General features: G+C 37.5%; 1 protein-coding gene across 1 annotated transcript in view; it reads right to left on the bottom strand.

Annotated features, from left to right (window-relative positions):
- Window positions 1-16,816, bottom strand: part of Rsph4a (Radial spoke head protein 4a) — a 169,780-nt gene that overhangs the window by 25,968 nt on the left and 126,996 nt on the right. The window contains exon 9 of the mRNA XM_068227579.1: window positions 9,066-9,223. Coding sequence (XP_068083680.1) covers window positions 9,066-9,223 — 158 coding nt within the window. The remainder of the gene's footprint in view (window positions 1-9,065; window positions 9,224-16,816) is intronic.

Raw genomic sequence — 16,816 nt, 5'->3', positions numbered from 1 at the left:
TCGGAACAATCCTCAAGGCCTCAATATTCAATTACAACATTCACAATATCATTGTTCTGCTTATATTCCCTGATGTTCCTCCACAGCTCGAAAACTGTGCTCCGGATTACAGAGCACATGGCTTCTGAAAAAATTAATTATTCTCATGGTCGCACCTTTTTGTAGCAAAAAGTGACAGTTTTCTATTCTTTAAAGTATAGATAACTCCTCCAAAAACTTTCATTATAGAAATCAAAGGCAATCCATTTCGAAAGTCAGCTATAAATTTGTATAATTAGATAGTGCTTGGACATCCTGTACCTGACTTTTAAGCATACATTCCGGACAATAATATCGTAATCTTCAGCAAATGCTAGATACTATATAAAATACATACTTTCATCTAATATAATGGCACTGCAAGCTACATAAATATTTAGTTCTGACGTCCTTGCTGAGCCCTCACATAAAAACAATTGTGTGCCTGCCTTGCCAGAATATTATCCCCTAACGGAGAAGAGCTACTTTGGGCCTTCGGTGAGATAAGACAACCAGACAGAGCAACGTTTCAACACTTAATTACTGTACCCAAGAGTCTTATAAACACTACTCACAGAAAATGAGCACCAAAGAGAGGGGTGGAAAATATTATTTTTGTCCGGCTGGATGCTAGAAATTTCCCATTGTGCCACTGTTTCCTGAATGCAAGTTCACAACTGCGCGCCACTAACCGCACGGCCAACTCACTTGGTAATGAGGTCCTAGAGGCAGATTTTAACACTAGGAGTAAATTTGTGAATGCATTTACGTAATCGACATAAGTAATAGTGCGACACAAGAGTTCGTTTTTACCTGTACGACTGATGGTAATGATATTGCTAGTGAAGCATGTATTCCCATAGGCTTTTATATTGGTAGGGGTATTGTACAAAAATATAATAATGATGATGAATTAACTGAATCAGTAGGCTTTGAAGGTTACTGATCTATTAAAGTTCTTGAACTCAGAGACTCGACGGTTGTAAATACAGAGGTTTTTGATTTACTTCTAAAGAAGTTGCTAGATCGGAGGAACTAAAGGTTACTAAAGCAAATTGCTTCTTTGTTTAATGAAGAAAAAAAAACTGGTTTATCCTACTCAGTATTGAGAGTTTTGTTTGCTATTCATCACACTAAAAACTAGAATTTTTATGGCGACACTTACGACTCCTTCAGCGATTATGGCGAACTTTGTTATCTGGCCTGGTAGAGAAAGTGTCAAAGAAACTATGCTCTCAGAATTTCAAAATAAACTTTCCCATTGCAGAGTAATATAGACTACACAGAGTTAAACAACCAAGCAGAATTGACCATAGAATATATCTGTTCCCACATTTCAAGGGATGATACACAGTAAAATTTTGTATAGGAATCACACCATTGATCAGAAACAACAGTTTTACAGTCTTGTTCTAACATGTTTCGCTCTACTGAATTAACAACAATTTTATTACACTTTTGCAAATCCTGTCTATTTCTGTTTTATTCTCCTCTTGCATTATTTGCCTTCAGGTGCAATTGATACCTTGAAGGTCATCTTTTGTTAGACAATTGTACACTTCAATTTTTTCTTGGGGCTTCTTGGTTGCTTTCCATTTGAATATTTTTCTTTATGAATATTGGTAGCACTAGGTATCCCCCAATTTTGTGACAGACTAGTATTGGGGAAGGAACATTCATTGTTTATATAAAAAAGTACATTTGCAACGTGTTTACATAATCCTCCTCCTGCAGGACAGGTGTATTCTCCACTTAAAAATTGTGCTCTGTATCAATCTAAACAATAATGTGAATAAAAATTAAAAGTTTCATATTTACTTAGTGCAAGCATGTGGAATGGATAACACAAATATGCACAATTATACAGCTACCTAGAGTTTTACTGTGTACGATGGTAGTGTCATAGACGTTTGCCGTATCACATTTGCAGAAATAACTGATACATCATCTCTTCTTATTTCCTTTGCTTCATTCGCATGTCCACTTGGGTACAAATTTTCACCCTTAGAAAGTGATGCTCAGCCAGATTTTGTACTTTTGATGGGTAGAAATCCACATTCAATGCTGAGATGCATCTTATCTTAATGTCACTCAGGAACTCCTCTCAGTAGACGCAAGGTCCACATTTAATTCACCACAGAAATGCTTGGCGGCACTTTTAGTACATCCCGCAAGGTACCTATATCTTTCATTTGACCATAGATTGTAGAATCATCAGAATGTAACTCAGTTATTCTGATGGAGTTGACACATTGGCACACTGCAGCCTAAAGAGAGTAAATGGAAAAATAAAACAGTACAGTATATTTCCATACTGAAAATTTTGTTCTCTGAATAAGTTACAAATAGCTGTGTTGTTGATTTGTTTTATATTTCTTCACTTTTATTATAATTATTTTTTATTTTTACAATTCGCTTTACGTCGCACTGACATGGATAGGTCTTATGGTGACGATGGGATAGGAAAGGTCTAGGTGTGGGAAGGAAGCGGCTGGGGCCTTAATTAAGGTACAGCCTGGTGTGAATATGGGAAACCACTGAAACCATCTTCAGGGCTTCTGACAGTAGGGTTTGAACCCACTATCTCCTGGATGCAAGGTTACAGCTACACAGGGCTAACCACATGGCCAGCTTGCCAGGTATATCATAATTATTTAATTTTGTAGTTAATAGTCAAAATAAGTAGAATTTGAACTCAAGTTTCTCTCAAGATAAATTCTGGAGCTCCCATTATATTTCTCAATTTATACTATATTGTTGCATAGCTAAATCTATCTAAATAAAGAAAAAAGAACTGAATAGTTTCAATTAAAAAATAAGTTGGCAATAGATAACCATAATTATTTAAATTTCATCAATATTGCAAATACAATATCAACAAAATTGAAATTATTTAAGCTTTTTAAGCATTTTCAGTTGAGAAATTACCAGCTTTTTGCCCCAGTGTGGCAGCAGTCTCTTCAGTTGGAATACCACATCTTTCTAAGATGCTGGTGGCTATTGCATCATTGAGACATCACAGCTATTTTTTTTGCTATTTGCTTTACGCCGCACCGACACAGTTATGTCTTATGGCGATGATGGGATAGGAAGGCCTAGGAATGAGAAGGAAGCAGCCATGGCCTTAATTAAGGTACAGCCCCAGCATTTGCCTGGTGTGAAAATGGGAAACGACGGAAAACCATCTTCAGGGCTGCTGACAGTGGGGTTCGAACCCCCTCCAGCTGATGAGTCCAAATGGCACATCTGGGTGAAACTCTGCAAATGCACATGGCCTAACCACCCAAAAGCTGGTTCTATTCCTGTGATTGTAAGATCTGCGGCTGTGAAAGCCATTTTTGAAAGAATAAATAAACCGCTAAGTTGTGTTGCCAGCCTACCACTATTCTTTCCATACCAGCACAACTTTCAATACAGCAAAGACTTCAATCAATCTGCCACCAAAAACATTATTGAAAGAGGGTGATGTTAAATAGGTTACACATATAAACATAATCATTTCATAAATTCCATTATTATGCTTCCCATTCCTTCTACATAGCTGCTCAAGTCACCAACTCACCACGCTTACTCGCTTGACGTTATTTCTGCGAAAGGACTTCAGATGTTGCCAATTGAAGTGACGTTTGGCACTTTTTATGCAATTTTAAACACGTGCTGATAGTCTGAAGATCTTAATTTTTATTAAATTATTATTTACTTCACTGCTGGTCAAGCACCTGAGTGTCACATTTAATAGTTTGTTCTTGTGCATATATTATACATGAATTTCATTACTTTACAAATTACATTTATAGAGTAATAAAAACTTTTCAACAATGAATGAAAGTTCCTTTGATTCTTTTTTCAAATAGGCCTATACATGGGACTACACTTGTTCAACAACTGGGCTTTGATCTTTATCCAGTATTGTTGCATCATCATCTTCTGGTGTAACTTCTTTAATTCCTCTGAAACAAGGGAGTGGGAGCGGGATACCCTTCTTCTTCATAGGTTTTCTCTGAAAACCACAAACTTTCTTCAGGATCAGTCTCACAGTCGTCTGTTTTGCAGGTCTGTCGGCCCCTGTTCTTTTATGTCATTCTAAGTCTCCCTCAGCCCTGTGGTATGGACTTGCTTGTTTTTCCAGAAGGTGAACAGGTGGTTATTCAGCCAGTGGGGGGAAGATCTTTCCACATGATGACAGGAAACAGCCCTCATTCTCCTGGCATAGTCAGAGAACCTCTCTATCTGGAAGTAGAGCTCTGAATTTTGATGTCTCTTGTATTCCCCCATCTTCCAGTACCGGGCCTAGGATATCTCTCACTCCCTCCTTCTGACTGCCAGTTTCTCAATCAAGCATTTTCTGTTTAGTGGCAGATACTTCACGGCATACAGGACTTCCGAGCGGGTGACTTATGCTTCAGTGTCAGATTACGTGCCTGATATTGCTTTTTTGTAGGTGTTTTGTGTCACTCTATAGGTACTTCCAGCTTATTAACTCTTGCGGAGAATTGTTTATATCTTTTACAATATTGTCAATTTTATAAAGTTACTTATAGCTAAAATATCCTTCATTTAGTACTGTTAAAGTATAATTGATTTTTCATAATAATTGCAGGTGTTGGTGATGTTAGAATAAATATCTTGCGAGATCACGATCAAACTATACAGAATGGAAATTCTAAGTTCCCATGGAGGGAATTAGATATTTTTCCACCAATAGAGCATATCAAAAATCAGATCAACAATTAGATGTATGGCTTTTCAGGCGTTTGCTCTGTTAACTATACGGAATGGCAATGTGCATTAACGCATTACGGTTATGGAGGCAAGCTTTGCATTTGGAAGACGAGTAGATTTGAACACCACTATTGGCTGTCCTTAAAATGGTTTACTGTGGTTTACCATTTACATTTCCGGACAAATGCCAGTCTATTCATAGGCCACAGCCGATTCCTTCCAACTCCTCACCCACTTTCATTCCCCATCATTTTTTTCATCTTCATTAGATCCTCTTCAGGAAGGGTGTCCAGCCGTAAAGACATGCAATATAATTTCATCTCACCTCATCCCTGACTCCTTATCAGGAAATGGACTAAAGGGTAGACAATCGAACTATCACTATTAACAATTAACAAGTTAACCAGTAGTCAGAACAATGTGATAGTGAGACTAAGGTTGACCAAATACAACTTCACACTGTTTAACTTCACAACATTTATCCATTTTTTTTACTGCGAATATGACCCTTTATCATAATTAATAATTTTCATTCCGTGCTGATATAGTCAATAACTAAAAAGAAATTGGGGTACATGCTCCACCTAATCAACACTATATGACCCCCTTTTTTTTTAGGTATGACCCTTTAGGCAGAGAAAACAAAGCTTTGGGAAGGCATTCTTTCTTATTAAATTAGACATGTTTGTGAAATTAACAACTGGTTTGATAGAAGGCAGATTGGGTTTAGGAAAGGTTATTCCACTGAAGCTCAACTTGTAGGATTCCAGCAAGATATAGTAGATATCTTGGATTCAGGAGGTCAAATGGACTGTATTGCGATTGACCTGTCTAAAGCATTTGATAGGGTAGATCATGGGAGACTACTGGCAAAAATGACTAGACTAGACAAAAGAGTGACTGAATGGGTTGTTATATTTCTAGAAAATAGATCTTAGAGAATTAGATTAGGCGAAGCTTTATCTGACCCTGTAATAATTAAGAGAGGAATTCCTCAGGGCAGTAATTATTGGATCTTTATGTTTTATATATATAAATGATATGAGTAAAGAAGTGGAATCAGAGGTAAGGCTTTTTGCAGATGATATTATTCTGTATAGAGTAATAAATAAGTTACAAGGTTGTGTGCAACTGCAACGTGACCTCGATAATGTTGTGAGATGGACAGCAGGCAATGGTATGTTGATAAACGGGGTTAAAAGTCAGGTTGTGAGTTTCACAAATAGGAAAAGTCCTCTCAGTTTTAATTACTGTGTTGATGGGTTGAACATTTCTTTTGGGGATCATTGTAAGTATCTAGGTGTTAATATAAGGAAAGATCTTCATTGGGGTAATCACATAAATGGGATTGTAAATAAAGAGTACAGATCTCTGCACATGGTTATGAGGGTGTTTAGAGGTTGTAGTAAGGATGTAAAGGAGAGGGCATATAAATCTCTGGTAAGACCCCAACTAGAGTATGGTTCCAGTGTATGGGACCCTTACCAGGATTACCTGATTCAAGAACTGGAAAAAATCCAAAGAAAAGCAGCTCAATTTGTTCTGGGTGATTTACGACAAAAGAGTAGCGTTACAAAAATGTTGCAAAGTTTGGGCTGGGAAAAATTGGGAGAAAGGAGACGAGCTGCTCGACTAAGTGGTATGTTCTGAGCTGTCAGTGGAGAGATGGCGTGGAATGACATTAGTAGACGAATAAGTTTGAGTGGCGTCTTCAAAAGTAGGAAAGATCACAATATGAAGATAAAGTTTGAATTCAAGAGGACAAATTGGGGCAAATATTCATTTATAGGAAAGGGAGTTGGGGATTGGAATAACTTACCAAGGGAAATGTTCAATAAATTTCCAATTTTTTGAAATCATTTAAGAAAAGAATAGGAAAACAACAGATAGGGAATCTGCAGATCAGTATCGATTGATTGAAAGAATAAAAAAGAGTATGCTAGGAAAAATATGTCCTAAATCTGTTGGGTTTTTGAACAAATTTCTGTGGCTCTGAATCTTTGCCGGCCCCACAGTGTAGGGATAGCGTTACTGTCTTGTACCTGGAGTCCCCGGGTTTGATTCCCGGTCAGGACAGGGATTTTTACCTGTATCCGAGGGCTGGTTCGAGGTCGACTCAGCCTATCTGATTACAATTGAGGAGCTGTCTGACGGTGAGATGGTGGCCCTGGTCTAGAAAGTCAAGAATAACGGCCGAGAGGATTCATTGTGCTGATCACGACATCTCATAATCCGCAGGCCTACGGGCTGAGCAGCAGTCGCTTGGTAAGCCATGGCCCTTCGGGGCCGTTGCGCCAAGGGGTTTGGTTTTCAGAATCTATACCGGTACATCTGTACTTCATCTCTTGAATTTTCCTCTGTCTAGAGGTTCTTTTTAAGAGCCTTTATTTTTATGTTTCTGATTCAGGAAATGGACTTTTGTTAATCGGCTGATTTAGGTAAGGGTTTTGCAAATTCAGGTACTCTAAGGAAAATTTGAAATGGTGAAAATTTTTTCAGTGACCACTATGAACTAATTAAAATAATTAATTTTCATTTAAAAGCATGAATGTGCGAAAACTCTTTGGGATGAAATCTAGTAGGAAGTAAAGCAAGTCATCTCCATAAAGGCTCTTGGAGGAGATGGAAATAAAGGCTTCCAATATCCATCTACGCCTGGCTGCCTTTGGTCCCAGGAATTAGCCTGGTACTCATTTTTAGTGTAGGTGGAGAGAACCTCAGGACCACATGCACCTCCAGAAGTGGAAAACTAGTTTCTTAAATTTTTCAGCATCCTGAAAAGGAATCAAACCCCCATCCTTCTGAGTGAATTGGACCTTTGCTGCCCCCTGCCAAACAGCTAAAAATATAATATTTTGTTTCTTTACAGTTATTTGAATATTTTGTTATCAGCTTTGAAAAATATCTTAAGCCTGCCTCCTTGGATGAGTGGTCTGCGTAGTGGACTTAGTTTCGTAGGGCTGAGAGTTCAATTTCTGGCTGGGCCAAGGATTTTAATCACGTTTGGTTAATTCCTCCAGATTGAGGACTTGGAATTTATGACCGCACACAACATATCACACTATCAACCATCACATAAACACACAACAGTGAAGACATCTTCCCATAAAATCCATATCAGTGCTGACCTGAGATAACTGGGGAAAAGATCAGGAAAATAGAAGAAACTCTTAAGTATTCCTGAAACACGATTCATATTAATTGATGACAAATGTGTCAAAAACTGAAGACAAAACTATAAATTTTAGGCTTATAACAATTCAGATTTATAAGTAGGCTACTTCAACACTTATAATATTAAGACAAGTTATGTTTAGAGAGATAGGAAGATGTTTTCATGTTTGTCTTTGTCCTGCCCTTTCTGTTGCTTCCTCTTCCCACATTGTCTTACCAGGATGTTTGTCTTATTGTGTTCTTTCTTGTACTTATTTCTCTGTACATAACCTTATTTGATACTTGTTTGTTCCTTTACCCTCTGGATATGACCTTGTACCAGATAGCAAATATATAGCCAAATGAGCAATAGTTGATGTTCATTAAAATAAATGAGGTTTCTCCAGTGGTTACAGAGGGTACGTGTACTCCTCATGTGCTTATCTGGACTCTTGGGAAGAATACGTGGAATATGAAACTATCTATAAATATTTGACATTTCTTTAGTCAGTGTTTCAATAAAGATATATTCTTACTCTTTTACTATAATAATTGTTTCAAATCACACAAATTCTAACAACAAAATATATTCAGTTATACACTATTCACCTCAATGCACTTGGCCCTTCCTTATAAACTGCAAGTTAGAGTACAAAGCAGTCAAGAAATTCTATTCACAACTTTGTTTAATTTTCAGAATATTAGCCAATTCATATTTCTGGAAGAGTTTAAATTGACAGCCCAGAAGATAAAAATTTGCCATACGTCCATATTCTTGAATCTGTAATAACAAGTTAAAAGGACCAAATATATACTTATAATACCTAACAACTTTTACTACAAACTATAGTATTTTGGAAATTGGGAAATGAATGGAGTGTGATGAAAATATAATACATGTATAAAATCTTTGCTATGATTTTTATCTGCAGTCTATAACTAAAACAGTACGGTACCATATGTGTGCAAAGGACAGATTTTTACAGTATGTGAATTTTAAGTTTGTAAGGTACAATACAATTTAAGTCACAGCTAAGTTTATAAATATTTATAATTTTGCCACACATTATTTTGCATTTTTCAGGTTCTTTACTAAAGAGGAGAAGTACTGCTCTAGCTGCTTAGAGAAAGAGAACACTGGAATAGAAATGTACGACCATATTCAAACTTACCTCTTTTTGTAGTCCTTTCTTCGGGTTCCACCAAGCAGTGCGGCCCTGCTTGAGGATGTGTTGGGTGTGATGAACCCAGAAAGGAAAATTGCCATCCAGAAGATCTCTAAGGGGTACTGGTTCAAACTCGGGGTTCTCTATGTAGTTTGTACGCTGTTCTGTAATGGAGATGGAGTGAACTTTGTCACTTTGGTTCTTAAGTACAGTTACAAACTAGATTGCAATTTGTATTTTCTAATTGTGGAAGCTCTATGTGTTGAAGTGTTGATCATTATATCAGGTGCCCATGAGCTTGAGATTTATTACCACTATGTTCAAAGTTCCTAGCTAGGTGGGGGTGGGAGGGGCTGTTACGGGGGAGATGGAAATTTTACAAAAATAAAATAAACAGAAACTGACAATAAACTAAATTAACAGTCCGAGACGTAATTATAGGCTCCATGCGCTGCTGGGAAAAATGCACCGCTGCGCTGTGAGTGGCGAACATTGTAAGTTAATCCGATCACCGCACAAATATCTCTGTCATTTCACAGCGTGTTGCTATGGCCGACTAAATAACAACAGTGGGATTTCAGAGTGTTTTATGCAACAACAATTGGCCAAATTATTCCAAACTTCAAGAAAGTGGTCATGTATTAATTTTACAAGAAAAACTGTTCGCAGGAAACAGCAACAGAGCGAATAACTGCAAATATGATAAGAGAAAAACGTTGGTTCACTAGAGAGACTACCATTTCACGATAGAGGCAACATAGTAATTTATGTATTATTTGTGGTGATAACGAGAATGATTTTCATGTACACATTCAACAATGCTGTCTTCAGAAAAATATATTTGGCCTATCTCTAATACGATATCATGTTAGCGTAGGTTAATGTTGCGAGGGAGGCCTTGGTAAAATAATAAAAATGTTTCCATAAATGTAAGCATATTTTTGCTGTTATTTATACAGTTTACTCAGAACATGTCACTTCGTGTACCGATCAACCCTGTGAATTGTCTGGACTTCGCATCTAAAAAGCGCGGAAGGAGAAATACAACAGGGAGAAGAACTTATAGAGGAACTGTTTCCGATAAAAAGGCACAAGTTTGATGTTGGACCAGTTGAAAATATCAGAATATCTTAATGTTGCCAATAAATTATTGTGTCTATTTATAATATGATCGCGACCACCTCTGTATTATAACGGTTAGCGCTACTAGTTTCCTCCGTCAGGGGATAAAAGAACATCCATCCAATTCGGTACTCCTTACTTTCAACTGGACATGCTTAATTCAGTTTTGCATTCAAGCCCTCTGATCACTCAGGGAGGATATGGATGCATAGGAAAGAGTCGTAAGTCCTAAAATACTACCCGTTTTCTCCAACAATATTCACCGTTGCTGGTGAGAATAGTGAATATAAGTGAAAGAGACGTTGTCCAGTTGATGAATTCCTTGGAGAGGGAGTGGATGGGGTGATGACCATGTACAAAATCTGGGGAGAAGCCACAAGTCTGTATAGTTACACCCCAACGTCTGCCACACGTCACATGAAACAAGGCTGGAGGTTCAAAATGGAAGGCCACTAGAGGGTCGAAGCCCTTTTGCATATTCTGCATGTCTCAGGATGTTGGACTCAGGACTGTAAAATGGTATTGGATGTCAAGGTAAGGACTGAAAGTTATTTGCTTTACGTCCCACTAACTACATTTATGGTTTTTGGAGGAGGATTGAATCAGTGTTTTCTCTGTTTAAATTGCAGGTACAGTACACATCTTCAAGTTGCAAAAAGAAGGGGAAGGCACAATGCACAAAATGCAGATCACACACAGATTCTTGAGATGAATATCTCTACCCAGGATCGACAGGGATTCGAACATCGGTCTTCTGGGTGTGAAGCTAGCAGCTAAGTAACTGAGCTAATCATGCCTCCCTTTTCTTTTCCTGTTTCTATGAAGGTTGAAGTGCTTCTGGTACACTGCCTACCCCTCAGTAATACCACATCTGTAGGCTTCACCTACTTGCTGACTGCCCAGTTGTGGATCACTGCTTTGACGGGATTGAGTTGACTTACTCATTGCATGCTGGATGGTAGAAGTCAATCAAATTTCATCACATAAAATGTAATTGGGGAACTAAAACTTATGACCATCGAGTAACAAGAACTGAATGTTTCTGTGTTTGACTCAGAGGTTACCATTTCAAGTCAGCATAGGCTCATTCATTTCGATACGAAAGGTCATATGCCACTTGAGAGCATGCACATGCTTTTGCCACAGCCAGCTGTACCACATGATATCAGATTCTTGGCACACACCCAGAGAGTGCAATTAGCAGACCCGAAGACTGATTCATTAGAGGACATGCCTATCGAAGTTCTAATTAGTGGTGATTCATACTGGGAGATAGTGATAAATTGTTTGCCAATAAACATTTCTGCATCCTTGGTATTAATACCTTCCATTTTCAGGTGAATACTTAGAGGGATTCGGATCGCAGTATGCGTGAGTGCTGCTACAGTTAATTTCATGCAATTGGAAAAACTTCACTAACAATGACCTCAGGTGCTTTTGAGACTTAGAGGCCATTGGAATAACTGCCAAACTGAATTAAGCCATGAGTTCCAAAGGTACTTCTCCAAGAATCCAGAATCAATATAAAATGACAAAACCATATTTAAAAATCAAGTGCTGATGAATTACAAACAATACAAGAATAGAAACACAGTCTAAATCAGCATGAATCAAGTATCTTTATTATAACTTCTTTATGGAATTAAATTCCATCATCAGTAACATATTATATCCTTAAGTTACAACATACTTGAAAATGGTAGGACTACAGTAGTTGGACGTATGATAATATTAATGTGAGTTAGCTGTTTCTGTGGTATTGGGTTCAACTTACTGTAATTTGTCGGTAATTGGTATGAGATTCAAATGTTATGTCAGATTTTTAAAGAAAATATTTTCAGCAGTGCACTCATTTAATAAATTTTAAATTTTCAGGGTTCTGGTACACTGTCTACCCCCCCCCCCCCCCCCCCCCCCCCCCCCCCGTAATACCACGTCTGTAGGGAGGATAGATGTTGCAATAAGTGGCTTCACCTACTTGCTGACTGCCCAGTTGTGAATCACTGCTTTGACGGGATTGTGTCGACTTACTCATTGCATGCTGGATGGTAGAAGTCAATCAAATTTCATCACATAAAATCTAATCGGGGAACTAAAACTAACAACCATTGAGTAACAAGAACTGAATGTATCTGTGTTTGACTCAGATGATACCAAGCTAATATGAGAAGGACAGCTGATTCAGAAAGTGATGGAACCAACTAGAGGGAAAAATATCCTGGATGTGGTGCTGATAAATTCAGGTGAGCTCTATAGAGAAACCGAAGTAATAGATGGCATTAGTGATCATGAAGCTGTTTTTGTCGTAGTTAAAAATAAATGTGTAAGAAAGGAAGGTCTTAAAAGTAGGACTATTAGGCAGTACCATATGGCTGATAAAGCAGGCATGAGGTAGTTTAAAAAAAGTAAATATGATCAGTGGAAAACGGTAAATAAAAATGTAAACAGACTCTGGGATGGGCTTAAAGCAATTGTTGAGGAATGTGAAAACAGGTTTGTACCTTTAAAGGTGGTAAGGAATAGTAAAGACTCACCTTATTATAATAGAAAAATAAGAGACTAAGAAGGAGGTGCATATTGGAAAGAAATAGAGTTAGAAATGGCTGTGGAAGTAAGGAGAAATTGAAGGAACTTACTAGGAAATTGAATCTAGCAAAGAAGCCAGCTAAGGATAACACGATGGCAAGCATAATTGGCAGTCATACAAATTTTAGTGAAAAATGGAGGGGTATATATAGGTATTTTAAAGGCAGAAACAGGTTCCAAGGAGGACATTCCAGGAATAATTAATGAACAAGGGGAGTGTGTATGTGAGGATCTTCAAAAGGCAGAAGTATTCAGTCAGCAGTATGTAAAGATTTTGGTTACAAGGATAATGTCGAGATAGAGGAGAAGACTAATGCTAAAGAAGTATTAAAATTTACATATGATAACGACATTTACAATAAGATACAAAAGTTGAAAACTAGAAAAATGGCTGGAATTGATAAGATTTCTGTGGATATACTAAAGACAATGGGTTGGGATATAGTACCATATCTGAAGTACTTATTTGATTATTGTTTGGTCGGAGGAGCTATACCTGATGAATGGAGAGTTGCTATTGTAGCCCCTTTGTATAAAGGAAAGGGTGATAGACATAAAGCTGAAAATGACAGGCCAGTAAGTTTGACATGCATTGCATGTAAGCTTTGGGAAGGTATTCTTTCTGCTTATATTAGAGATGTTTGCGAAATTAATAACTAGTTCGATAGAAGGCAGTTCAGTTTTAGGAAAGGTTATTCCACTGAAGCTCAACTTGTAGGATTCCAGCAAGATACAGCAGATATCTTGGATTCAGGAGGTCAAATGGACTGTATCCTGATTGACCTGTCTAAAGCATTTGTGGACCATGGGAGACTACTGGCAAAAATGAGTGCAATTGGACTAGAAAAAAGAGTGACTGAATGGGTTGCTATATTTCTAGAAAATAGAACTCAGAGAATTAGAGTAGGCAAAGCTTTATCTGACCCTGTAATAATTAAGGGGAAAATTCCTCAGGGCAGTGTTATTGGACCTTTATGTTTTCTTATATATATAAACTAGCAAGATACCCGTGCTTCGCTACGGTATTATACTGAAATTTACAACTGAATGCTTATTGTTTTATATATAATCCGCCGAAATTCGCGATCTGACTGGTTATCTGAGAGAATCCGCCAAAATTCGCGATCTGACTGGTTATCTGAGAGAATCCGCCAAAATTCGCGATCTGACTCGTTTTCTAACAGATTACGGCAAGTTTCCTCCCATTTTTCAATCTTTCTTTCCAGCAATCGATTTCGTACTTCCCGGGCTAGGTCCAGGTATTCCACCTGCTCAGTTGGGTCCCTAAATCTTTGCCATCTTTTCCTATAAGAATTTTTAATATTGATCAAATCCTTGAGGAGATCCGGCGTGGTGTCCTCTTGGGTGCCTTGGCGGTACTGAACCCGCGGCTGGACTGCATTCTTAGTCATTACCCGCCCAGGACCCATTTCCAGCGTGGTCTGCACATTTGACGACGGTCCAGAACATTATTATTATTATTATTATTATTATTATTATTATTATTATTATTATTATTATTATAGATGTTCTGGACCCCACAGCAAGATGCAAGACCGCTACTTGGCGGTAAATTATATCTGCTGCCACTGTCATTGTTAACAATGTGACCAGCACCACTGTCGCGCGTAGCCAAGTGTGCGGGATTTCTGGTGATACGAATGACATATTCCGTGCATTGTTGACCTTATTATAGAGGTGAACAATTGGACGGTCAATCTCATTCCTATCGTTTATTTCAAAGGTGTTTAAATTTTTATTTATATGCCAGGATAATGTACTGTAATCTAAGAACGTTCTCCGAAGAAAAAGATGGTTCTTGAAAACGAACCCAGCAAAGATAAAAAATGATCGGTTTATGATCAGAGTAAGTACATCGGAAATCTACAGCCTGTTTCCAGTCATTCGACAGGGTCAGGAATGGAATGAATAAAGCCCCCATCTGGCAGCGGCAATAGGAATTGTGCCGGCTGCCGAAGCCTGTCACACTCCTCTGGGGCAATGGATAATGAATGACAAATGAAATGAAATGATATTGGTCAGTGTTGCTGGAATGAATGATGACAGGAAAAACCGGAGTATCCGGAGAAAACCCTGTCCTGCCTCCGTTTTGTCCAGCACGAATATCACATGGAGTGACCAGGATTTGAACCACATAACCCAGCTGTGAGAGGCAGGCGCGCTGCCACCTGAGCAACGGAGGCTCCTTATAAGTACATTATGAACAGTAAAATCAACTATTCTCACCTCTATTTACACTCCACCGCCGGTAAGTTTATTTACCCCCCCCCCACAAAAATAACAGAAAGGCATGTTTCTTTATGTTTAAAGGAGATTCCAAACACCAATGTTCACGTCTATTACCTTCAGTTTTGAGATATAAGTATCCCCATAAAAATAATTCACTTTTTTCACTTCCTTTCACATTCTCCCCCCCCCCCCCCGAATTGAATTTTCCGGCAAAAACCTTGTTTCTTTAATAGTAAACGATCTTCTAAATACCAATTATCACGACTCTAACTTCCTCAGTTTTTGATTTGTGTGACCTCATGAAAGGAATTCAACTCCTTTTCAAACCCGCGCACCAAGATGATTCCCCCCCCCCCCCCACAAAAAACGCGTTTTCTTTGTTTCTAAAGGAGATCCAAATACCAATTTTCACGTCTGTAACAACTTTAGTTTTTATTAGGCGTAAGTATTCTCATACAATTAAGTCAATTATTTTTTCAATTCTTTCACCCCCACCCCTTCATTGGATTTTTCGAGAATACGTGTTTCTTTACTTTAAAGCAGAATCCAAATATCAAATTTCACGTCTGTAACATCTTCATTTTTGAGATATCAGTAGCTTAATTAAAATAATGGTATTCAACCCATTATTCACCCTTTTCCGAAAACAAAAAATACATGTTTCTTTATTTTTAAAGGAGATTTTAAATACCAATTTTTACATCTGTAAACTTTTCAAGCTTTAAGATGTAGATACACTCATTTTAAAAATTCACTCCCCTTTTCACCCCACCCCCCCACATTTGGATTTTCCAAAAACAAAAAAATACCTGTTTCTTTATTTTTAAAGTAGATCCCAAATACCAATTTTCAGGTCTGTAATATCTTCAGGTTCTGAAATAAAAGTAGCCTCATTAAAGGCATTCAACCCATTTTCACCCTTTTCCACCCTTCCTATTGAGATTATCCGAAAACAAAAATATACGTGTTTCTTTATTTTTAAGAGGAGATTCTCAATACTAATTTTTTACATCTATAAACTTTAAAAGTTTTGTGATATAGATACACTCATTTTAAATATTCTCCCCCTCTCACCCCCCCCCCCATTAATTGGATTTTCCAAAAACAAAAAATACGTATTTCTTTACTTTTAAAGGAGATCCAAATCACCAATTTTCAGATCTGTAATATATTCAGTTTCTGAGATATAAGTAGACCCTATCCTCATTAAATGCATTCAACCCATTTTTCAGCCCTTTCCACCTTTCCTTTTGGGATTTTCCGAAAACAAAAAAATACGTGTTTCTTTATTTTTAATGAAGATTCTAAATACCAATTTTTACATCTGTAAACTTTCAAAATTTTGAGATATAGATACACTGATTTTAAAAATTCACCCCCCTTTTCACACTCCCATTAATTGGATTTTCCAAAAACAAAAAAATACGTGTTTCTTTATTTTTAAAAGAGATCAAAAGTACCAATTTTCAGGTCTGTAATACCTTCAGTTTCTGAAATATAAGTACCGGTATCCTGATTAAAGGCATTCAACCCATTTTCCCCCATTTTCATCCTTTTTCACCTCTCCTATTGGGATTTTCTGAAGACAAAAAAATACGTATTTCCTTATTTTTAAAGAAGATTCTAAATACCAATTTTTACATTTGTAAACTTTTAAAGTTTTGAGATATAGATCCACTCATTTTCAAATTTCACCCCCCTTTTCACCCCCTTAGCGATGGAATATCCAAAAATCCTCTCTTAGCGAGCACCTACATCTTAATATGAATGTATCCCCAAAATTTCATTTCATTATGTCC

This window comes from Anabrus simplex, chromosome 1 (assembly GCF_040414725.1).
Source record: "Anabrus simplex isolate iqAnaSimp1 chromosome 1, ASM4041472v1, whole genome shotgun sequence".
Taxonomy (NCBI): Eukaryota; Metazoa; Arthropoda; class Insecta; order Orthoptera; family Tettigoniidae; genus Anabrus; species Anabrus simplex.
Note: the sequence above shows the minus strand (reverse complement) of the source record. Positions and strands in the feature narration are given on the sequence as shown.